Raw genomic sequence first — 27096 nt, 5'->3', positions numbered from 1 at the left:
TTTGCCTCCTCCTGGTGGCCAGGTTCTTAATTCCCAATAGTAATGAATGAAGCCGTGGACTCTCCTCCCCTTTAGAAAACTTTCAGATTTAAATTATAAGAAAAGCAGGGATGTCAATAAAGTACTTCCCAAACTCCTTTCGCTAAACCTTTTATGGTGAATCAAAGGACCATTAAATACAGAAGAATTGCATAATCAAGAAAAGTATAACAAAACAATGCAATTTTTTTTGGAGTAATTTAAAAATGTGTTTCAATTTGTCGTCACCTGTATCATGTGACAGTCACCAGCCAATTACAGACTCATATGTATACACTGTGAAGTCTTGCACATGGTCAGTAGGAGCTGGTGTCTCAGAAAGTGTTCATATAAAAAAGACTGTGCACTATTTCATAATGGAAGAAAAATGGAAAGTCTTAGGCATGCTCTTTCTGAATTATGAATGTTTAATTTCTAACTTTAAATGTCGTTTAATATTTCTCTGTAGAAGATATTTAAGCTCAACCACTTTGGCAATAATCTCCTGAAATCAGATGCAATCTAAAAACTTGGCTTTTTTTTCTGGCCCTCAAGGAACGGTGCTGAACAAAAGTATGTCAAAATGTTTAATAGAACAAATTAAAAAAAATAAACATTGGGTGACTTCTTTTAGTTTCAAATAAGGCTGTACAATCTTCAAATGCTTTAAAAAAAATGTCCGTCTTGATAAATACGAAAAGCCTTTCAGTCTAATTAAATATTTAACAACAGGTAAAATGAGCCTTTGATATTTCCTTTAAAAATAAAAGAGAAATTCACGACGGAAAGTCTAATATTTGCACTGAAATGAGAATGTACCCTTGTGCTAATCCATCTGCTAGCTGGATTAAGGTACTTATTATTTAAAAATGGGCAATGCCATCTCTTTGGCAAAAGAATTATAATGCTTTTAATTAAATCGTGCAGCCACAGCCTTGAATAATTTGCAAGAGTAGGCGCAAGCAGCTGTATATTTTATTCCCCTGAATTCAGAATGAACTGTAAAGAAAAACAGTAAAATGAAAAAGATATGATTAAAATACAGTGTATTAAAGCAAGAGATATTAACCCCCTAGCACATAATCACGCCACACTTTCCCGACACAAAACCCCTCATGACCTATTTTGAAAATGAACGGCACATCATGCGCTTAAAAGCAGATTAGCAACCTTGTTCAAGCTCTGATTTTTTTTGTAATTGTATTAGCATAGGCCCAGACCTGCAATAAAGTTCCTACATTCTATACTATAATACCCTCAATGCAATTTCCCATGCAGAACATATACACTGAGTATATATTCATGATTTTAGGATAAATAGGAATTTATATGTCCAACATATGTCAAAAGTGCATGGATGCATAAAAGTAAAAAATAAACATTCATGGTTTAGACAGAGCATGCAACTGTTAGAAAAACAAAACCTTTCTAGTTTAACCCCTCTCTGCCTGTACTTATTTGTTACATCAGAATAAAGTTCCTATGTAAGCAAATAAGTAAATAATTTAAATCACTCGATCGTACATGCGATCTCGTGATTATGGGATCGGGTCTGGGGGAAGTGCCTCTGATGCTAGACACGCCCACCAGTCCGCGATCCCAGTTAAGAAGCCGTAGCTGCTTCAGTAAAGCAGAATGGCTAACGGCTCTAAAGCCCAGTGCGGTTAGGACGGCATTAAGGGGTTAATGCCATGATTACATTTTCTTTGTTCTATTTGTCTAGTCAAAATTAAACTTTAATTATTCAGATAGAGCATGCAATTTTAAGCAACTTTCTAATTTACTCCTATCAATTTTTCTTCATTCTCTTGTTACCTTTATTTTAAAAAGCAAGAAAGAAAGCTTAAGAGCCGGCACAATTTTGGTACAGCACCTGGGTAGTGTTGCTGATCGGTGTCTAAACGTAGCCACCAAGCGCTACACTGGGTTCTGAACCAAAACTGGACCGGCGCCTCAACTTACATTCCAGCTTTTTTTTAAATAAACAAATCCAGATATAGTAGCAATGAACAAGTGTGCATGAAACGCGTCTGCATGTGAACCTGTCCATTCACCTGTTGGTTTTTAGATGTGTTGACCGCTTTGCTTTTAACTTTGTAAATAAAGCTTTTTGGATTTTACCAGTGAGTAGCAGCAGAAACGCCTAGTAGCAGCATTTGCATCTGATCTTTTTAGGGGATTGCCCACGCTCCATTGTGCCGCTTCACGGAGAACTTTCATACCATGAAGACAGTGCGTGAGCGCTCCTATACACAGAGAACTATGTCTACCTTTTTTAAATAACGATACCAAGAGAACAAAGAAAAAGTATATCAGAAAGTTGCTTAAAATAGCATGCTCTATCTGAATCATGAAAGTTTAATTTTGACTAGACTACCCCTTTAAAGATTATACCTATAGTGTTATGAACACTGTATGGCAGCAATCTTTGTAACAGTATCATACACTGTGGCGAACACTTTCGCTATATAGTTTTGTGGATAAATGCACGCTTCCAAGCATATCTACAGCTTCCTTGAAAATCTAAGTCTTCTTTGAACAGTTTAGGGTGAAATCATGGTAGTCAGAGACTTTTTTCTGTAAAACAGCTAGTGCAAAGAAAAACAAGTTTAATATGACAGCTGCTCATTCTTGGAGGAGTGTGCACAGTCTTTATGTGCAAGAGTTCATGTGATTGGCTTCCTGCAGCCAGCCCCCGGACACGAAGGAACATAAGGGGAGGGGATTTTGACCCATGGGAGGAGTTAGTGCCATATTTGCTGGAGTGGGGTGGGTTACTGGAGAAGGTCATATAAGAAAGTGGTGAGACGGCCATCTTCAGAAAATAATTTCATGGCAGCAAGAAGTTTTTCCTTTCCTCCCTCCCATTGTCTACCGTTTTTTATGTTTTGTCACAGCTTGGCGGGTGCTAGTTTCCTCACTTCTGCAACTGGACTATGGCCATAAGTGAATGGGTTAATCTCCCCACGGGGTGGGAGAGCAGGTTAAGTAGCTTCTTGGACACGGGGTTCCTTGGAGCTTGGTGGTTTTAAAGAAATAACGGACTTATTTAAGTCCAGGTGAATTTATACACGGCCGGGTCAACAGGAAAAGGGAGATTAATGAATTAAGTTTGGGAGCTAGCATCTTCAGAGTTAATGGATTTTTATATGGTTCAAAGATTTATTGATTTGGTGTTTTAAATTTGTTATTTAATAAACAGGCTGTGGCCAGTATTTTTACCAAGCAACAAGTGTCTGTGTATTCTTTAATTGTTGGATGATTTAAGGTAATTTAAGTTTATTAAAAGGGGACGGTAATAGACGACTCAGGGGGTCATGTCATTTGATATAGGAAACTGAAATTTGTAAGAAAAAAAAAATCTAATGGTCATTCAAATTTCTAATTCAATAGAGCAGTGTGAATTTACTTATCAGCCAATGAACTTCTAACCCACATGTTTTAGACACAGTTAGGGTGAAAAAGAGATTGAGTCTAAACTCTTTAACAGAAAGGTTTTACTGCCAAGTTTTGTAACACTGCCTACATATCCACAAGTATTTCATTGTATGCATTGATATTTACAATTACAATCTTCCTGGGGTCTCAAAGGCACACAAAAATAAATTAAACGTGTCAAATCAGTCAAAAACAAAAAAGGAGGGAATCCTCCCCACCACAAACAAAAAAAAGTTGAGAATTACTGACAAAGTAATCATTCAAAGCAGGTTTTTCAAAATCCTAACAAGGACAGCGAGTGGCAGGAAATTTGTATGCTGGCAGGGTCATTCTTATGCAGTAAATGTCAAATTACAAATTAGGGAAGTGATTGAAGATGACTACCAGGAAAGGTCAAGGGATTTTGACCTACGCTTCTACATGTAAATAATAAAAAAAATGGTTTATAGCTATATGTAAATAAATTTAATACAGTGTATAAAGGACCTTGACCTATTCCTGCTCTACCTTCAAGCAAGCGATACTCCTGGGCAAGAGCCTTGTACTAATGAACAAATATCTTCAGTTGAAGCAGAACCATCATGCTTTGTGGAAACTAGTGCGTCTTGGCACTGCAGCAATACAAAAACATCATTCTATTAATGTGTCAAGGACATTCCTTTCAAGACAGGGATATGGATGGACTTCAGTGGCTCTGACACAACCTTTTCACATAAAGTGTCAAACAGGAATTTCCATTTTCTGCTTGAAAGACCGGAAAGAAAATTTTAGAAATATGCCTCATCCAAACAAAAATACACTCCACTTGTTTATTAACATCCATTAAATGAGTGAAGCTTTTAGAAAATATCTGTTATAGTGTTGGCTTAAAGGGATATGTTACCCAATCACTAACTATAATGAAGTATATATCTGTAAACAGACAAGAAAATATCACATGAATATCTCTGTGAAAAAAAAAAGAAATATTTTTACCTCCGAATTTTCTCAGTAGCCGTATCCCATTGTAAAGGGACTTTAAACATCCAATCAGAATGATAGTCCCAGATCTTATTTCCCTCCTCAGTGTAAGGAAGTTTACTATGAAATCTCTAGATTCAGCAATGACTATGTTTTTTTTTTTTTCCAACGTATATAGATGATAGCAGCTAAAAGAAAACTGCTTACAAAGCACATACTTTTTTTGCCAAGAGAAATTCATGTGATACCCTCTTGTGACAGCTAAGTATATCCACCCAGCCGTCCCTATGGGGAGAGTGTGGGCATGAAGGGGTTAATAGCACTCCACCTCTGGTTCCCTTACACCTTTACCTCTACAAAGAACCTAAAGGGACACCAAATGAAACCTTAAATCCTGCCTACACCACCCCAGATTAACAATGCTGTCACCACCAAGAGTTTTGAATAAGGGTGTCTTGGAAACCCAATAACGCACACTACTGACAATTTTGTAACGTGCCTTTAACCTTGTCTCTTCAGAGTGTGAATTCAGATATTAGAGCCCAAAGACAATTAGATTATTATATGTTTAATAACAAAAGACAAATACAGGTTACACAGTGCCAAATTACAAAAAAAAGAAGACATATAAAAGAACAAGAATACAAAGATACAGTTCTTTAAAATAAAATGGGACATAAACTAAACACAATACCTACACTTTGCACATTATACCAAGCATTTATAGGTATGCAGGAACTTGAGATGTTATTCCTTCTGTTCCAGGCAAGTCAAGTTCTGCCTAATATCTTGCTATACCTTCAATTATATCTAAGTCTCCCTTTGTCTTGTCAAGGCCACAGCACTTTTTGTTAATTTACAATTATCTACAACACACCTTGCAAATCTTTTAAACCACAGTACCAAGACATAGCAGGCACCAGGAGTAGGGGGGTGGGGTCTTTAGATCACTGCATTCTTTAACAAACACAGATGTTACACAAAGAAAGAACATTTCAGATTAACCCCAGAAATGCTGAGACACCATACCACCTCTGCTGGGTAGTTATTACAGGTATTAACTACTCCTCATAAGTGTATCATGAGACCTCCCCCTATAAGATGGTAGAGAGAGGGGTCAGCACACACTGAGCCCCTATGTCTACATGAACCCTAGTCTTTCCCCGTTCATAATACCAAATCTGCTCATTTTGCACACTCTCTGCATTCATTCGCCCACTGAAGCAGTTAAGCATCAGCTGACATAATTTCCCTTGAGGAAGGCACTCCCTTACTGGATATCACACTCTCCTTGCTCTCATTCTCACTTGTGAAGAGACCTAGAGTCCCCTCAGGATGACTTACTAGGGGACTAAGGGCAGTCCATATAGTCCACTGTTCACACCTTCGCCTGTAAAATTTGCAGGTATAGCAGGTTCACTAGTCACTGTTTTATTTTGGCTTTGCTACTTATTGGGTGAGAATAGCATTACCATACACCTGCATTGGAGGAGCCTTGGAGACCGGAGTGAGCTAGCTGGTTAGCTCGGATAGCCAGCCTGTGTCTACAAGCACATAAGTGTGCTCCTATCAATTGTGAGTACCCTGTGTATAAAGTTTGGAGCTGGGGATATCTGGTGATCACGGATACACACATTTGGGCGCTTCTTATTTTTCAGATTGGGAGCGAGTGATTACCGGAGGGAGCAAGCTGGTTAGCTCTGATAGCCAGCCCGCAACTACTAGCACATAAGTGTGCTCTTGGAAATTGTGAGTAGCCTGTGTATAAGATTGGTTTCTTTACAACATCGTTGTTTGCTACAGATACACACATTTGTGCGCCTCTCTTGTGTTTGCATTTTTCACTAGTCACTGTAGCTGCTGGGCCCACACATTCTGCATCCAGGGCACACACAAATATGGGATAGTTGTAGGGGGAAATCCCATCTCCTTCCCCCCTTTACTTCCCATATGCTATCACTGTAGGGTTGGGTTACAGACACACCTAGGGTCCCCATCCCGTCCTACCCTCTGTAACAGGGCAGAGGATACTCTGTCCTCTACCCCAGCTGTGCCATTCACTCCTACTTGCATTTGCATTGCTGTTTCAGAGACAGACTGACATATGAATGTCAGCTGTTCTCCTTGTCAACTGCATAACTGAGCCTGACATCCCTCACTAAGAGTGCATTTTACCTAAGGAAGAATCAGAGAGGAAAACTCTTTTCCTGCACCCTGTTCAACACACTCAGGCACCAGACATCTTACACCGGCTACTTTACCACACTCCACACATCCTAAAATTTCCTGGGGTATAGCAATCCTAACTCCCAGTGTCCCTTTACTAGGTCCTGGCACTGAACACTCAATACCTTTCTCTCCCTCTTGGGCATGCAATACTGGTTCAGGGATAGAGGGGTACACACATTCAGTTGGCCCTTCTGCCCAACCATGCTACCCTCTAACATTTTTACACAATACATCAGGCATCACACGCTAACAGCATCCAGGTACTTCTAGGTCATCCTTCTCTCTCTGACCCGCACTCTCACTCCTAAGCAGGGGTAAACCAAGCTCTCCTAGCAGTCCCTCTACTCTAGGGCCTGGAACTTGGCACACATTGTCATCATCAATGGCAGTATGTCCCTTTTCACTGGAACAAGACGTTACTGGTTCAAGCTCAGGTAAATCTTCCCTCACAGTAACCATGTTCAATAGAATCAATATTGCCACAATCATTTACAATACATCCCTCCTCACTAGAACAAGACATTTCTGTTTTAAACACAGGCAGAGCTGCATTAACCCTCAGCTTCCCCTCCCAGCAACCATGTTCAATGGAAGTATTCTCCATCCTTTGGAAGGATATCTCCAGCCCTGGTGTAGCTAGAGATTTGTCCATCCCAAGCCTCCCCTCCGGGTCCCACAAAGTTTAACACAGTACCTCAGTTGGTGCTGGGCCCTCTGTTAGCCCTTCCAGGTTGCAGGTGTTGTCTTCTGGGGCATACTAACAAAGCATCTGGCCCAAATCCTCCCCTGTAAAACATCAACAGGGATATCCGCAGAGATTCCCACATCCCAATCTAGGTACACTTGTGCCACAGTCACTGAGAAGCAAACTGCCCCAGTTCCTTGGATGGATACAGTCCTCCCTGTTATAATGTTCTCCGACTTTACCATTCCAGGATGAAGCAAGGTAACCAAAGCTCCACTATCCCTGAGTGCTTTTGCTACCCAGTGACCCACAGATACCCTCTGTAGGTTTTCTCTCTGCTTCTGCATTGTGAACCCACCCACAAACAAAACAGTTGCTGGTACCCCAGACACATTTCCACCCTCAGGCTTCTTCTTCTCTGGGCAGGTAAAACTCAGATGCCCCATCTGGTTACAATGAAAACCCCATTCTCTGGCCTCAGGACTCTGTATCATCAAATCCTCCAAAGCCTCATAAGTGTTGACTTTTAGGCCCCCATTCCATTGCTGAAAAGCAGCTCTTAGCTCCACAACATACTCTGTGCAGCTGTCACATGCACCTTGCTGGAGACTCCAATTTTTTTTCCTGTAGATATCTGGAGTGAGGTTAAAACTTTTTAATAAGGCTATTTTTATGGCCTCATAATCTGTCATCCTCCACTGGCAGGGAAGCAAATATATAAAGGGCTTTACCCTTCAAGTGAGGAGCTAAATAGCAAGCCCATTGCTCTTGGGTCAGCTGATACTGCCTGCATACCTTCTTAAAGTCCCTCAGAAAAAACATCCAAGTCTTTGTCCTTTTCTAACATGGGAAAATACTCCAAGCAGAGTTTCGCTGTTGGTTCCCCACAATCACTAATTTGGGGAGTCAAGCTGGGTCTGTTAATCTGCAAAACATCCAGCTCATGTCTTTGTTGAACCTCCCTTTCCTCTCTCTCTCTGCAGCCTCTCTTTCTCTTCTTTTCTCCTCTGCTGCTTGATACTAGAGGATCAATTCTAGTTTTAGTTGTGGTTCTGCATCCCCCAAATACCTGAGTGCTGTTTGCAGCTCAGATTACATGGCACTCACAGTATTAACAGTGTTATGTATCAGCTCTTGGGTTACAGGTTCCCTCGTAACCCTTTCTATGTCTGTCTCTTGCTCTGTTGTGATGCTACCTGCCTGGTGCAGCTCCTAGCCAACTGCTTCTTTGTTTTGCCAAAAGTTATTTCTCTTTCTTGACAAAGCAACTCAAATGACTCTCTGGGCATTTTTCTGAATGCTTCCATACTGTGAGTAGAGACAGACAAACAAGAGGGAAGGGGGAAGAACTGCTTTCTTTGCACTGTATGTCTGTAATAAGGCACTGATTTCGGTCTTAGGGAAATTACACAAAAAAAACATGTCATTTCTTTTAGTACTATACAAATAGCACTAAAAAAAACTCTAGCCATCTCCACCGTTGCCAATCAGTTTGTGATGGCTAAGTCTATCCGCCCAGCCATCCCTTTGGGGAAAATGTGGGCATGAAGGGGTTAATAGCACTCCACCTCTGGTTCCCTTACACCTTTACCTCTACAAAGAACCTAAAAGGACAGCAAATTAACCCCCAAATCCTGCCTACACCAACCCAGATTAGCAATACTACCACCACCAAGAGTTTTGAATAAGGGCGTCTTTTAAACCCAATAAATCACACGACTGACAATTAGGCAACGTGCCTTTAACCTCGTCTCTTCAGAATGTGAATTCAGATATTAAAGCCCAAAGACAATTAGATTATATGTTTAATATCAAAAGACAAATACAGGTTACACAGTGCCAAATTACAAAAAAGAAGGCATATAAAAGAACAAGAATAAATACAAAGATAGTTCTTTAAAATAAAATGGGACATAAACTAAACACAATACCTACACATTGCACAAATATCTTGCTATAACTTTAGTTATATCTGAGTCTCCCTTTGTCTTGTCAAGATCACAGCCCTTTTTTGTTAATTTACAATTATTTAAAACACTCATTGCAAGTCATTTAAACCAGAGTACCAAGAGATAGCAGGAACCAGAAGTAGGGGGGGGGTCTTTAGATCACTGCATTCTTTAACAAACACAGATGTTATACAAAGAAATAACATTTCAGATTAACCATGGCAATGCTGAGACACCATACCACCTCTGCTGGATATCTATTCTAGGTATTAACTACTCCTTGTGAGTGTATCATGACACCTCTAGTCAGCTTTTTACAGAAATACACATACATTATTCAGGTTTGGAGAAAAAGACAAGCAGATAAAATGTGGCCCCCTGGCTGTAGTTGGATAAGTCTGTTTTAACAACCTTCTTAAACCATACATTTTTTGTAAATTATATACTGTACATTAGTATGGGCTTATATAACGTCATACTATGTATTATAGGAGAATTAAAGTACGACACACTTTTTATGGTTATGTTTGGTCAATGGCAATTTGTTTTTGTTTTTTTAAGAACTGTTTAATCTAGTTATTGGGAAGGAAAAATAATATTTTTGTATCTGTGCTAAGGGTTAACACTTAAAGGGAGACTATTCAATGTACTTTTATTATCAAATTGACATTGCTTTCTTGGCATCCTTTGAGGAAAAGGCACAGGAGCAGTATTGCACTACTGGGAGCAAGTTGATGACTGGTGGCTATGCACCAGTAATGTACAACTGGGAGCTAGGTGACGATTGGGTGCTATGCACCCGTAACACACTACTGGGAGGAAGGTGGTGACTGGTGGCTTTGTACCTGCAACACACTACTAGAAGGAAGTTGATGATATGTGGCTATCCTCCAGCAACAAACTACTGGAGGGAAAGTGGTGATTGGTTGCTATGCACTAGCAGTGCACTACTGGAAGCAAGGTGGCTCATCAGATGTGTTTAGCCAAGTCCAAGTAGTGCATTGCTGCTATGGAACAATCTTTTACTATGTTTTTAATCCATTTGCAGGGGTTAACCAGAGCATTTTATGATTGGACTATTGCTTGCAAGTTAGAGCATTTTCTTTTGTACCTATGTATCTTTAGCAGCATCAAATACAACATACCGGTAGGTTTCTACAATTAAAATATATGAAGTCCCACAGTCAGTACAGTAAGACAATTCTTTGAAATATACATAAATAATAATTATAAATATTTAATATATAGATATATACATTTTACTGCAGAGATCCCACATTGCTGAAAACTGTCAAATGTCCTGATACGAAAAGTTACCTTCTTCTGCAATCACAGTGAGAGTTACTGTATTCCCAGCATCCTTTATAAGCTGTACAATGTTATCATGGGATAGCTCCACGATAGACTGTCCATTCACAGCAGATATCCTGTCACCCACTTTAAGCTTTCTGCACCGATCAGCAGGGCTACCCTCAATCACACGCCCAATTTTGTGAGGAATCACTAGGAATAAAAAACACAGAAACTTATTTTATCTGTCTATTGATAGATATGTATATAGATACATATCTAGAGGGGGGGGGGAAGAGAATATATATATATATATATATATATATATATATATATATATATGTATGCTTTTTTGGGATTCTGTTTCTTGGAGGCTTGTTTTTTAACATGACATTTGACAAAGGTGTTGCATTACACCAAAACGTTATGACTTTTTAATGATGACCTAAAATAAGTTATTTTTTATGAAGACCAGCGAGTGCCTTTGTCTGGAGGGACTTTTGAATATTGGCTAAAGTGCACCCTGGCAGTTGCTTGAATTCTGTAAGACTGTGCTTATCCTTCCTTGGAGATATATATATATATACATACACACACACACTTATATATATATATATACACACACACACTGTGTGTGTGTATATGTGTATATATATATATATATATATATATATATATATATATATATATATATATATATATATACACATATACACACATACACTGTGTGTGTGTATATATATATATATATATATATATATATACGTACACATACACACACACATATAAATATATATATATATATATATATATATATATATATATATATATACACACACACACACACACACACACATTATATATATATATATATATATATATATATATATACACATATATACACACACACACACACACAAACACAAACATACATACATATATTTCACAAACACAAATACACGCACTTAAACATCAAGGGCTTAAAAACATTAATTAGTATGGATTCTGAGTTAATTGACTCGTGTTCCTGTATGCCAGGATATTTTCCTCAGCAGTGTGAGGTATTGTTAATGCACACAACATCTGCTTGAACATATTAAATATGAACTGCTGTAGGAATTTGATACAGCAATACAGGTTTTTTGAAAAGGCCAAACAGATGGATTTACATCTGAAAAACAATGAAATGTCAAATAATTATATTTTGTCTTGGGTATGAAATCAGCATGTGGTATTTAATACCCTTGCTAACTGATATGCAAGCTTATACACATGGGTAGCTTCTTTTAATTATTCTGACCTGATCAAATACAATTCTTAGCAGATCCAAATCTTCTAACAAAAGCAAAAAACCTGTCTGCACCAAAAGGTAATGAAACCTCTTTGTGCGTCTGCATGCTGCTACAGATAGATTCTTGTAGATTATTACATAATTAGTGAAAAACAGGAATCTTTAGGTTTATTCAACAATGAAAAACGTTAAAGGAATAGCTGCTGTGTAAGGTACTGCAGTCATATTTCTAGTGGTGCTTGCATGCAGATCATTAAGAGGAAGAACAGTCACAAAATGTCCTCCTAAAAGCACTGCCATGTTTATTTATCACAATTGAGTAGTCATTTTATCCCCTTGGATGCCAGTAACACACGTATGCAGGAGTGATTTGACCCCTCTGACTGCCAGAAGCACACAGAGAGCAACAATTTAATACCCCATTGGCTGGCTGTAACCACATATAATAGAAAATGCACAGCTTTACTTTTTTGGGGGGCATTTTTGTAATACATAGGAGGCATTGGAGGTCCTTTTCATTTAGCTGATACTAATGGGACTTTAAAAATTCTGGATATTTAAAATGTCCAGTATTTTTGAATTAGAGTTTACTGGAGCTAAAATACTGTCCGGGTAAATACTGGACCCTAAATTTCTATTAAGAAATACCTGAAACTAGGAATCTAAACCATGGCATTAATGTCATTTTCTTGCCATTAACCCCTTAATGACAGTGATACGAGTCCTAAGGGGCTTAAAATCCTTTTATAATGCGGGTCTTGAGACCCTTGCTATTACACCACTTAATGCATAAATGACAGCCAATGTACTGGGAAAGCTGTCTCATTTATGGGTTAAAATGTTGCCTAAAATATAGTTTGTTTAAAAATCTACACAAAACATAAAAAATATCCTTAACTGTGTGAGCACAGCTCATTGCTACACAATGCATATAGCTTGTGAAGAGAGTAGCTCAGGAAATAAAAGTGCTATATTAAATCCATGGCGAAATTACTAAAACTTACTCATATAGCCATTTAGCTTCTGTGGTTTATATGTATTTATATGTGTTTTACATATGCACATATACAGCTGAATCCTGAGTCTGTAACATTGAAAGCTATCACATTTTTAGGGTTGGATTTATAAAATTTAAGGGATAGTCTGGTCAAAAGTAAACTTTCATGATTCAGATAGAGCATGCAATTTTAAGCAACTTTCTAATTTACTCCTATTATCAATTTGTCTTTGTTTTCTTGGTATCTTTATTTGAAAAATCAAGACTGTAACCTTAGGAGACTAGACTATTCCTTTAAATTTACCAAAGGCGATCTAGGACTCAACTTGGACCTTTTCATATAGATAAAACCTAAATAGGACTGTAATGGACTTTCCTCTTACCTCCTGGAGGGGGCTTATTTTTCGAGGTCAAAATGACAAACCCAAATCCTTCATTTTCCTTGCGTTGTAAGACAACATCATAGGCCTCTGCAGGTGGCTTTGGGATATTGACAAGCTCTATTCTGTTCAGCCTTGGAGAACCGTTCAGAGCAGTGGGAATGTGCTGGCTTTCCTCGTCTTCCTGCTGCTTATCTACTCAGAAAAGAAGAGAAACAACACACAAATGAATTGATTATTTTTCCATGTAAATGAAAATAAAAATGTTCCGTTTGTTATTTAAAAGGAAGAATATAATGGAAAAAGAAACAAACAGTAACAATAAAGATCTCTAACATCCAGCCACAACTGGCCTTAGTAATGACTTTACAGTAATGTTGGTACATTTGCAGTTTTGCACAGATCAAAATAGAATAAACAAAAACAGACAAACCCCTATGATTGAAATCTTGAAGTACACTATATGGCCATAAGTATGTTGTCACCCCTACTAATTATAGAATTCAGTGGTTAAGCCACTTCCATTGCTAACAGGTGCATAAAACCCAGTATATAGCTAATAGATATGAAATCTTCACAATCACAGACAGTACAATGGGCTGTACTGAGGAGCTTAGCGACTTTAAACATGGCACATGTCGTAGGATATCACAAGTCAGTTTATAACATTTCTGTACAACTAGTTTTGTCCTGGTCAACTGTAAGTGCTATTATTGTGAAGTGGAAGTTTTAACAGCAAAAACAATCCAGCCACGGTAGAGGGGAGCGGCAACCGTTCTATTAAAGAGACAAAAAAAGTGGAAAAATGACATGCTCTAATTTGTTGCAGTATGTCATTTTCTAAACTACCTGCTGTGGAATTCGGTGTGTTTTATACCTGCAAAGAGGTTAAACACCAATAAAGTCCTGCTTGGGAACTGCATAGAACTGCTGGTCCTAAAAAGGAAACAGCCAGAGAGGTGATCAACAACAGCAGTCCTAAGACCCCCACCAATTACTAGCAGTGCTAGTAGTTCCCACTCAGGAGGTTACATGTGGTTAAACACAGAATTCCACGGCCAGTAGTACAAAAATTAAATGTTTTCATTAATTAGAGCATGCAATTTAATTACTAGTGACCCCGCAACTCTGTGTGTGTTTAAAGGGACACTAAACCCAACAATTTTCTTTCACGATTCAGGTAGAGAATACAATTTTAAATAACATTCCAATTTACTTCTATTATCTAATGTGCTTCATTCTTTAGATATCCTTTGCTGAAGAAATATTAATGCACTTGGGTGAACCAATCACGTGAGATATTTATGTGCAGCCACCAATCAGCAACCACTAAGCATATCTAGATATGCTTTTCAGTGAAGGATATCAAAATAATGGAGCAAAATAGATAATAGAAGTAAATTAGAAAGTGGTTTAAAATTGCTTGCTCTTTCTAAATCATGAAAGAAAAAATTTGGGTTTCATGTCCCTTTAACACCTGTAAAGGGGTTAAACACACAGTTAAAGTATCTCTCTGGAGACACAGAAAATTCCTGGAGCAAATTGACGCTCATCTAATAATCAGTGCCAGTCTTGCAGCTGAGATCTTACTCCCTCCTCCTCCTCCTCACCATTACCTGTGTTTAGCAAACTTTTGTAGACACCGGAGCTGAACCTCTCACACACTGCTCTGTGAAAAGATCCCTTTAAAGCCAGGATATTTCACAGAGCAGTGAGTGAGAAGTTCAGCCTCAGTGTCTACAGAAATTAATCAAGCACTGAGGTAATGGTGAGGAGGGGGGGTAAGATACCAGCACAGTTTTACCAGAGCAGAGAAAGGCACTGTTTTTATGTATCTATAGCTTTTCTGATTTTTGCACATTGCAGTTACCTCCAGCATGAGGGAGCCAGGGATGCCTGATAGTGACTTTCTGGCTGTAAGCAAGCTAGTTAGGGAGTGAGGGGAAAACCCTAGATTTCCAAGTAGTGTGCATTACATATGTATGCATAGGCAGTAAAAACACTAACGTTTCTCTCGTTTTTAGCAGCTCTAGCAGGAAAATAGGTAATGTATATTGCACATTTTATCTACATCTAAAGCTTTATTTAAATAGCCCATACTTGTTTTTGAGTACACTGTCCCTTTAAAGAAAAGGGAAATGCACATTTGTGCCACAGAAAGTCTTCATGGTTTCCATTATCTGCAAGCACCACAAATTACACATTACTACACAAAAGCAGCCAATGTTATTGCCTCAGAAGACAAAAAGTAAAAGATCAGACGACTACAGAAAACAATATAAAATCATTTCAGACCTTCTATAGGCAGTTACAAGCCTAAACGGAAATAACGCTCTGTACTTTACCTGAATAATAAATCTGCCTCCGAACTGTGAGCAGTACATGGCCATTTCGAGCTGCGTTCGTCATTAAATCTAGGACCTGCTTGTGGGACTTTCCCTTGACTGGTACTCCGTCTATACAAATCAGCTCATCAGCAGCACGCAGTCGTCCATCCTTCTCTGCTGCACCTAATGGGATGATTGCTCCAATATATATCTGAAAACAGGAGGGAAAAAAGTGTATGACATATATAGACAGAGGAAAAAAAATACAAATTTGAATGGAAACATTTACATTCTTGGATAAAAAAGCAAAAGTATATGGAAAAAATGTGCTGCAACCAAGAAAATCTTCAATTGGAACACAGATCTGATTTTTTCTCCAGCTCATATATATATATATATATATATATATATATATATATATATATATATATATATATATATATATATACACACATATACATATATATTCCCTTGGAAGTTAAATGGACAGTATACACAGATTTTCATATAACTGCATGTGATAGACACTACTATAAACAAAGAATTTGCACAGATACTGATACACAAATCAGTATAAAACCTTTTTAAAATATCTTTAGAATCTCCCAATTTAGCACTGTTGATGAAGTTAGGCTGGTCCAACAACTGAAATGGGCTGAGAAAGCAGGAAAAGCACAAAATCCCCCATCCCCTGCATATGAAAAGACCATTTACACAAACAGGAGCAAGCTAGAGTCTGTAGACATCAGTATACATCTAAAACGTTGGGGCTTGGTTAGGAGTCTGCAAATCAGCAAAATTGTATTTAAAAATAAGCAAAACTAAAAATTTTTTTTTCAAAAACACCCCCAGATGGGCTATATGAATAGATAATGTAAAACAAATACTGTATACATGCAACACAAATATAACACCCTTGTAGCAAGCAGAACTATACTCCAGTAAAACTTGATCCAGCAAAAAAAAAATCTTTAATATGCGTGGTCAGAAACTATGACACGATAATACTTTAACCCCACAGAGTAATAATATGCACCTGGCGTGGGCCTCCAAATATGTTAAAATAGCATGCATCACTTTTAACTGATCACCTCTTTATGGAACTTCTCTATTATCTAGGTGTGCAAGTTTAGTAAATAAACTTTATAAGGTTGTTTAATACTGATGGCTCAAAGATGACTTTTTTTGTTAGTTAAACCATGAAAACAGCATGGTTCTGAAAGCCACTGACATGTTCCCTATTTACTGACTAACCTTGGGATTAAGAAAGCAATTACAAGTAAGATATTGGCATCTTCATGAGACATGTGATATTCATAGTTCCCTTTTTATTCCATTACTACTATGTTTTCAATATATCAATAATAGTATGTTGAGAATGAACATAAAATTAATGTTCCGTGTTCAAGTTATTTGGAGTACATGCCAACCTACATTCAGTAATAAAGTCTAAATTGATAATGAAATAAACATGGCACGGAAAGGTTAAATGACAATATTTAATAAAATATAGGCTCAAATTGCTTTTTAAAGATTGCACGCTACACAAAATAGTCAAATTGTATAGCAACCATTTGGACTGCAGACATGGCTAATATTTCACACTGCAAGGGTGTGATGAAGGATAATCACAACACATGGCACAGAGTTATACTTTTATTTCAGAAACAGTAAAAGGATCAACTTGCTTTTTTGAAGGTGGCACACTGCATAAACATTTTCACACCAAATTGTATAGAAAACCTATTACCCATTTGGGCTGTAGACATGGCTAATCTCACTTCACTCACTTCACTTAAAATAAGACTTGGCAGCATCTGAGAAATCAGGCTTAAAACAGGACCTCTTTTTGACTGTGTTCCCTTACGTACAATGTGCTTTGCAAGACAAAACATCCTACAATATTATCTTTCGTAAAAGGTAAAAAGTGTTGAAAATGTACATATTTTGCAAACACGTTGACCTATTTTAGGATGTTTTGTTCTTTAGGTTTATCTATAGATAGGAGTCTCCAACATTTATTGTGCAAGACCATGTTACTATTGGTGTTTTAGATATCACTAGCACTGAAAGCATAATCTGTCAAAACAAACAGTCATCATCTTTAAAATCCTAGCAGTGAGCTGCATGTGTCCAATGTCATTCTCATACATGAAATTACTAGGCATCTATTCTAGAAAGCTGATCTGCAAAACAGCATGAGATCTCTACAGGAGTAAGCAATTGCCAAGACCAGCATACAAGCCCCTGTTAATTATTTACTCTTGCAAGTTGCCTTTATTCTTCACCTTTCTCCTTTTGTACCTGAAATGTGTTAGATTCAATAGTGCCCTCTCTACAAAAAAAGAGAATATAGCTGTAAAATGATTGTACTGCGACAAAAAGACAGATGCAGAAAGGCACAGAAGTTGCTTTCCTGTTAAAAAAATAAAAAAAAATAACAATGCATATAATATAAAAAATAGCCCTTCAAATAAGAGGAAAAAATGAGGCACTTGTTGCTTTTTTATTGTTCCATTAGAACACCTCTAAGGTATGTTCAGTTTAATACATCTGCTAAAACTATGTTATAGAAAGATAATAAAAGTGTGAGAGACAGTACTGCAAGAATAAAGTTTTTTATATGATTGAGATCAAGAGCAAGACAAAAAGGAGAGTGTGTCTGTAAGAGATGGTGTGTGAATGTATGTGGGTGCCTGTAAGAATGTTTTTGTGTGCGTGAGAATGTATGTATTTATGTGGGTATGTATATGTATGCATGTGTGTGCGTGAGAATGTATGTATTTATGTGGGTGTGTATATCTATGCATGTGTGTGCGTGAGAAAGTATGTATTTATGTGGGTGTGTATATGTATGCATGTGTGTGCGTGAGAATGTATGTATTTATGTGGGTGTGTATATGTATACATGTGTGTGCGTGAGAATGTATGTATTTATGTGGGTGTGTATATGTATGCATGTGTGTGCGTGAGAATGTATGTATTTATGTGGCTGTGTATAAGAATGTTTATGTATGCATGTGTGTGTGTGTGTGTGTGAGAATGTATGTATTTATGTGGCTGTTTATAAGAATGTATATGTATGCATGTGTGTGTGAGGATGTATGTATTTATGTGGGTGTGTATAACAATGTATATGTATGCATGTGTGTGTGAGAATGTATGTATTTATGTGGGTGTGTATAAGAATGTTCATGTATGTGTGTGTCAGAATGTATGTATTTATGTGGGTGTGTATAAATGTATATGTATGTATGTGTGTGTGTGAGAATGTATGTATTTATGTGGGTGTATATAAGAATGTATATGTATGCATGTGTGTGTGTGAGAAGGTATGTATTTATGTGGGTGTATATAAGAATGTATATGTATGCATGTGTGTGCGTGAGAATGTATGTATTTATGTGGGTGTGTATAAGAATGTATATGCATGCGTGTGTGTGTGTGAGAATGTATGTATTTATGTGGGTGTATATAAGAATGTATATGTATGCATGTGTGTGTGTGAGAAGGTATGTATTTATGTGGGTGTATATAAGAATGTATATGTATGCATGTGTGTGCGTGAGAATGTATGTATTTATGTGGGTGTGTATAAGAATGTATATGCATGCGTGTGTGTGTGTGAGAATGTATGTATGTATGTATTTATGTGGGTGGGTGTATAAGAATGTATATGTATGCATGTGTGTGTGTGAGAATGTATGTGGGTGTGTATAAGAATGTATACGTATGCATGTGTGTGCGAGAATGTATATATTTATGTGGGTGTGAATAAAAATGTATGTATGTATTTATGTGGGTGTGTATAAGTATGTATGTATGCATGTGTGTGAGAATGTATGTATGCATGTATGTATGTGGATGTGTATGAATGTATGTATGTATGTATGTGGGTTTGTATAAGAATGTATGTATGTGTATGAATGTATGTATGTGGGTTTGTATAAGAATGTATGTATGTGGGTGGATGTGAGAATGTGCGCGTTTGTGTTTATGAATGTATATTTGTGGATGGGTGTTTGTAAGAATGTATGTATGGGGGTGAGAATGTGCATATTAGTGTGCAACAATACATGTATATAAGTGGATGTGAGAATGTATGTATGAGTGGGTGTGAGAAAGTGCCTGCTTGTGTGTAAGAATTTATGTATGTATGTGTGAGAACATGCATGTTTGTGTATAAGAATGTATATGTGTGTGAGAGAACATGTGCGCAATAATATATGTATGTGGATGGGTGTGTGCGAGGACGTTCGTGTTTATGTGTGAGAATGTATGTATGAAGATGTGTGTGAGCATGTGCGTGTTTGTGTGTAAGAATGTATGTATGTAGGTGTGTGTGAGCATGTGTGTGTTTGTGTGTATGAATGTATGTATGTAGGTGTGTGTGAGCATGTGCGTTGTTTGTGTGTATGAATGTATGTATGTAGGTGTGTGTGAGCATGTGCGTGTGAGCATGTGCGTGTTAGCGTGTATGAATGTATGTATGTAGGTGTGTGTGAGCATGTGCGTGTTTGTGTGTATGAATGTATGTATGTTGGTGTGTGTGAGCATGTGCGTGTTTGCGTAAGGATGTATTTATGTAGGTGTGTGTGAGCATGTGCATGTTTATGGGTAAGAATGTATGTATTTGTGGGTGTGTGTGAGAATGTGCTGCTTATGTATAAAGAATGTGTGGGTGTATGGGAGTGAAAACTTGAGTGTTTGTGTGTAAGAATGTGTATGTGCATGTCTGTGTAAGAATGTGTGTATGTGGGTTTGTATAAGACGGTATATATACGTGTGTGTAAGAATGTGTAATTTTGTATCATGGAATGTATGTATATGGGGGCTAGGGAGAATGTGTGTGTGTGGTGAAAATTTGTGTGTCAGAATGTATGTATGTGGGGGGGGGGGGGGTGAAAATGTGTGCGTTTGGGTGTGAGCTAGAATATGTGTGTGGACATTGTGTGTTTTTCTGTATTAGAATGTGAGAATGTATGTATGTATGTAGGTGTGTACATGTATGTACTGTAATGAGGTGTGTGTGTGTGTGTGTGTGTGTGAGTGAGAGAGAGAGAGAGAGAGAGAGAGAGAGAGAGAGAGAGAGAGAGAGAGAGAGAGAGAGAGAGAGAAATTTTTTTAGTGTTTTTATGTGTACAAGTAACAGTCCCCCAATGAGGAGAGACACAAAATAAAAGTAATCTTTTGGATGCAAAAACGGATGGATGGATGGATGGATGGATTAGATTAGATAGATTAGAAAGATAAGATAGATATAGATAGATTAGAAAGATGAGATAGATAGAGATAGATAGAAAGATGATAGGATATTTCCCCAATAACAGAATTTCAAGAGTCCATGAGCTAGTGACGTATGGGATATACAATCCTACCAGGAGGAGCAAAGTTTCCCAAACCTCAAAATGCCTATAAATACACCCCTCACCACACCATCAAAAAATAAACTGGAAACATAATTGTGCGTTATACAAAAAAACATAACCACCATAAAAAGGGTGGGTCTCATGGACTCTTGCCAATATGAAAAATGAATTTATCAGGGAAGTTCTTACATAAATTATATTTTCTTTCATGCAACTGGCAAGAGTCCATGAGCTAGTGACTTATGGGATAGTAATACCCAAAATGTGGAACTCCACAGAAGAAGCACTAGAGAGGGAGGGATAAAATAAAAACATCCATTTTCCGCTGAAAAATTAAATCCACAACCAAAAGAATAAGTTTTTCTTATAATTGAAAAGAAAAAAACTTAAAACATAAGCAGAGGAATCAAACTGAAACAGCTGCCTGAAGAACTTTTCTACCAAAAACTGCAAGACCAAGTCGCTGCTTTGCAAATCTGATCAACTGGAGCTTCATTCTTAAAAGCCCACAAAGTGAAGACTGATCAAGTAGAATGAGCTGTGATTCTCTGAGGCGGGGCCTGACCCGACTCCACATATGCCTTATGAATCAAAAGCTTTAACCAAGATACCAAGAAAATGTCAAAAGCTTTCTGACCTTTCCTAGAACCAGAAAAGACAACAGACTAGAAGTCTTCCTGAAATCTTTAGTAGCTAGTAGCTTCAACATAATATTTCAAAGCTCTTACAACATCCAGAGAATGTAAGGATCTCTCCAAAGAATTCTTAGGATTAGGAAACAAAGAGGGGACAACAATTTCCCTATTAATGTTGTTAGGTAAAAATTTAAATGAAGTCCGCAAAACTGCCTTACCTTGATGAAAAATCAGAAAAGGTGACTCACAAGAAAGACTAAGCACTAAGCATTCAATTTCCATACCTTCAAATTTAATGATTTGAGATCCTGATGGAAAAACAGTTCTTGAGACAGAAGATCTGATCTTAAAGGAAGTGGCCAAGGTTGACAACTGGACATCCAGACAAGGTCCGCATACCAGAACCTGTGAGGCCATGCTGGTGCTACCAGAAACACAAACAAATGTTCCATGATGATCTTGGAGATCACTTTTGGAAGAAGAACTAGAGGCGGGAAGATATAAGCAGGTTGGTAAAACCAAGGAACTGCTAACGCATCCACTGACTCCGCCTGAGGATCCCTGGACCTGGGCAGGTACCTGGGAAGTTTCTTGTTCAGATGGGAAGCCATCAGATCTATTTCTGGAAGACCCCACATCTGAACAATCTGAAAAAACACATCTGGATTGAGTGACCCCGGATGTAAAGTCTGATGGCTGAGATAATCCACTTGAGATAATCCACTTCCCAATGGTCTACACCTGGGATATGTACCACAGAAATTAGACAAGTGCTGGATTCCGCCCAAGCAAGTATCCGAGATACTTCTTTCATAGCTAGGGGACTGCCAGTCCCACCCTGATGATTGACATATGCCACAGTTGTGACATTGTCTGTCTGAAAACAAATGAATGGTTTTCTCTTCAATAGAGGCCAAACCTGAAGAGCCCTGAAAATAGCACAGAGTTCTAAAATATTGATTGTTAACCTCGCCTCTTGAGATTTCCAAACCCCTTGTGCTGTCAGAGATCCCCAGACAGCTCCCCAACCTGAAAGACTTGCATCTGTTGTGATTACAGTGCAGGTTGGACGAACAAAGGAGGCCCCTTGAACTATACGATGGTGGTCCAACCACCAAGTCAGAGACAGTTGAACATTGGGAATTATTAATGAATTGTGATATCTTTGTATAATCCCTGCACCATTGATTCAGCATACAAAGCTGGAGAGGTCTCACATGAAAACGAGCAAAGGGGATCGCGTCTGATGCTGCAGTCATGAGACCTAAAACTTCCATGCACAAAGCCACTGAAGGGAATGAATGAGACTGAAGGTTCCGACAAGCTGAAACCAATTTTATTCGTCTCTTGTCCGTTACAGAGTCATGGACACAATCTATCTGGAAACCTAAAAAGGTGACCCCTTGTCTGAGGAATCAAGGAACTTTTTGGTAAATTGATCCTCCAACCATATCTTTGAAGAAACAACACTAGTTGATTCGTGTTAGATTCTGCAGAATGTAAAGACTGAGCTAGTACCAAGATATCGTCCAAATAAGGAAACACCACAATACCTTGTTCTCCGATTACAGAGAGTAGGGCACCGAGAACCTTTGAAAAAATTCTTGGAGCCGTCGCTAGGCCAAATGGAAGAGCGAAAAATTGGTAATGCTTGTCTAGAAAAGAGAATCTCAGAAACTGATAGTGATCTGGATGAATCGGAATTTGAATATATGATCCTGTAAGTCTATCGTGGACATATAATGACCTTGCTGAACAAAAGGCAGAATAGTCCTTATAGTCACCATTTTGAAAGTTGGCACTCTTACAAAATGGTTCAAAATTTTCAGATCCAGAACTGGCCTAAATGAATTTTCTTTCTTTGGGACAATAAAACGATTTGAATAAAACCCCAGACCCTGTTCCTGAAACGGAACTGGTATAATTACCCCTGAAAGCTCTAGATCTGAAACAAACTTCAGAAAAGCCTGAGCCTTCACTGGATTTGCTGAAACGCATGAGAGAAAAAGTCTTCTCACAGGAGGTCTTATTCTGAATCCTATTCAATACCCTTGAGACACAATGCTCTGAATCCAATGATTTTTGACAGAATCTGCCCAAATGTTCTGGAAATTTTTTTAATCTGCCCCCCACCAGCTGAACTGGAATGAGGGCCGCACCATCATGCTGACTTGGGGGCTGGCTTTGGTTTCTTAAAAGGCTTGGATTTATTCCAACATGAAGAAGGCTTCCAATTGGAACCAGATTCCTTGGGGGAAGGATTTGGTTTCTGTTCCTTATTCTGTCGAAAAGAACAAAAATGATTAGAAGCTTTAGATTTACCTTTAGATCTTTTATCCTGAGGTAAAAAAGTCCCTTCCCACAGTGACAGTTGAAATAATGTAATCCAACCGAGAACCAAATAAATTGTTACCTTGGAAAGAAAGATAGTAATCTAGATTTAGATACCATGTCAGCATTCCAATATTTGAGCCACAAAGCTCTTCTAGCAAAAGACATAGATTTAACATAAATTTTGATATCATCAAAAATAGCATCACAGATAAAATGATTAGCATGTTGAAGCAAGCGAACAATGCTAGAGAAATCAGAATCTCAATCGGTTTCCTGTTGCGCTAAGCTTTCCAACCAGAAGGTTGATGCAGCTGCAACATCAGCTATAGAAATTGCTAGCCTGAGAAGATAGCCAGAAAATAAATAAGCTTTCCTTAGATTAAATTCAAGTTTCCTATCTAAAGGATCCTTAAAGGAAGTACTATCATCCATAGGGATAGTAGTACATTTGGCAAGAGTAGAAATAGCCCAATCTGGCTGCTGGCAAAGGATACAACTTTTTAAACCTAGAAGAAGGAATAAAAGAAGTACCAGGCCTATTCCATTCCTTTGAAATCATATCAGAAATAGCATCAGGAACTGGATAAACCTCTGGAGTAACCACAGGAGGTTTATAAACAGAACTTAAACGTTTACTAGTTTTAATATCAAGAGGACTAGTTTCCTCAATATCCAAAGTAATTAATACTTCTTTCAACAAGGAACGAATATACTCCATCTTAAAGAGATAAGTAGATAAACGTTTACTAGTTTTAATATCAAGAGGACTAGTTTCCTCAATATCCAAAGTAATTAATACTTCTTTCAACAAGGAACGAATATACTCCATCTTAAAGAGATAAGTAGATTTGTCAGTGTCAATGTCTGAGGTAGGATCTTCTAAATCAGATAGATCCTCATAAGAGGAGGATAATTCAGAATGTTTTCGGTTATTTGAAAATTCATCATCTTTATGAGAAGTTTTAAAAGAACTTTAACATTTATTAGAAGGCGGAATGGCAGACGAAGCCTTCTGAATCGCATCAGCAATAAAATATTTTATATTCACAGGGATATCATGTACATTAGATGTTGAAGGAACAACATGCATTGTACTAGTACTGATGGAAACATTCTCTGCATATAAAAGCTTATGACAACTGTTACATACTACAGCTGGAGATATAATCTCCGCTAACTTACAACAGATACACTTATCTTTGGTAGAACTGTTATCAGGCAGCAGGAATCCAAAAGTGGTTTCTGATACAGGATCAGATTGAGACATCTTGCAAATGTAAGAGAAAAAACCCCACATATAAAGCAAAATTATCAATTTCCTTATATGGCAGTTTTAGTAATGGGGAAAAAAAAATGCAAACAGCATAGCCCTCTGAGCATAGAAAAAGGCAAGAGGCATATAGGAAGTGGGGTTTAAATAAAATTATTTGGCACCAAGTATGTTGCAAAACAAAAAAAAACATCCGGAAATGACGCAACTCGCGTCATGGCAGACGCAACCTTGTGCAAGGAAACCTGGCATCAACTAAGACGCCGGAAATGGCGAATTTGCGTCACCGAACGTAACTTTGCTCCAAAAAAATTCTCGCACCAAGAATGACGCAATAAATATCAGCATTTTGCGGCCTCGCAAGCCTAAATTTTGCCCGCGAAAATTAATGAAAACCGTCAATTTTCAAGAAAAGATTATACCCCAGGTAAGAAAAAATAACTTCCTAAATATGTTTTTCCCAATTTTGAAATGGATAGTCTGCAAAAGGAAATATAAATAAACCTGACTCATGGCAAATATAAGTACAATACATATATTTAGTAGACAGAAGATAAATGAATCAGTAGAAAAAATCCACTAAATCACTCCTAGGCGCTCACTGTCAAATAAAAGCTGTGCCACAAGGTATGTACTCTATACCCAACACCTCATAAAAGATATATATATTTTCAGCAAGAAGTATCCAGCTGCCAAACCCCAAAAGGCAGAGGAGACCTATCACTCCTCAATAAAGAGACATAAATGGAAAGAGGCAGGGTGGCGCAGAAGACTCAAACTGGAAAATATAATAAATGAAATACAATACAATACAATACAGTTATAGTAAAATATTATGGTAATAAATGTAAAAAATGTAAAAAAAGTCTATAAGCTGTAAAAAATCCTAAACGATCAGAAGTAATCAGGAGCACATCAAATAAGGAGAGTAAAGTCTTCAGGTGTTATTCCCCCATTAGATGTACACTTACTTGAATGAACCTCAATCACATGAGGTAAGAATGTAGCACTTTCATAAAAGAGTAAGGCACTCCCTGTAGAAAAGATAGAACGATACACTTGATCTCCCAGAGTGCAGACTTCTGTTTCTTGGAATATGGATAGTAGAATCCTCCAAATGTCCTCGTGCTCTCTTTAGTAAGTAGTAACTTCCAATTCCAGTATAGGTGTCTATTACTGATCACTTTGTGCTGATGTACCTGAGCATTTCCTGCTTTTAGATGTTTTTTACATTTTTTACATTTATTACCATAATATTTTACTATAACTGTATTGTATTGTATTGTATTGTATTGTATTTCATTTATTATATTTTCCAGTTTGAGTCTTCTGCGCCACCCTGCCTCTTTCCATTTACATATATTTAGTACTTTACATTAATACATAAAGTGCCAAACCATAGCTGAGAGTGTCTTTAAGAAATAAAAACATACTTACCGAAAGACAACCATCCACACATAGCAGATAGCCAAACCAGTACTAAAACAGTTATCAGTAAAGGTAATGGTATATGAGAGTATATCGTCGATCTGAAAAGGGAGGTAGGAGATGAATCTCTACGACCGATAACAGAGAACCTATGAAAAGATTTCCCGCGAGGAAAACCATAGAATTAAATAGGTGATACTGCCTTCACGTCCCTCTGACATTCACTGTACTCAGAGGAATCGGGCTTCAAAATGCTGAGAAGCGCATATCACAGAAGAAAAACAAGCACAAACTTACTTCACCACCTCCATAGGAGGCAAAGTTTGTAAAAGTTTAATTGTGGGTGTGGTGAGGGGTGTATTTATAGGCATTTTGAGGTTTGGGAAAATTTGCCCCTCTTGGTAGGACTGTATATCCCATACATCACTAGCTCATGGACTCTTGCCAATTACATGAAAGAAAGGATTTTACTACATGAAGAAATCACCAGGCTTAT

At 37.7% G+C, this 27096-nt stretch overlaps 1 protein-coding gene across 2 annotated transcripts in view; it reads right to left on the bottom strand.

The window, feature by feature from the left end:
• Window positions 1-27096, bottom strand: part of MAGI3 (membrane associated guanylate kinase, WW and PDZ domain containing 3) — a 592065-nt gene that overhangs the window by 59641 nt on the left and 505328 nt on the right. For both annotated transcript variants that reach the window (XM_053706657.1, XM_053706658.1), the window contains exons 14-16: window positions 15583-15775; window positions 13241-13432; window positions 10597-10782 (exon numbers count right to left, since the gene is read on the bottom strand). In XM_053706657.1, the coding sequence (XP_053562632.1) occupies window positions 10597-10782; window positions 13241-13432; window positions 15583-15775 (571 nt within the window). The remainder of the gene's footprint in view (window positions 1-10596; window positions 10783-13240; window positions 13433-15582; window positions 15776-27096) is intronic.

This window comes from Bombina bombina, chromosome 3, assembly GCF_027579735.1.
Source record: "Bombina bombina isolate aBomBom1 chromosome 3, aBomBom1.pri, whole genome shotgun sequence".
Taxonomy (NCBI): domain Eukaryota; kingdom Metazoa; phylum Chordata; class Amphibia; order Anura; family Bombinatoridae; genus Bombina; species Bombina bombina.
The sequence above is the reverse complement of the archived record's forward strand: the minus strand, read 5'-3'. Positions and strand labels throughout refer to the sequence as shown.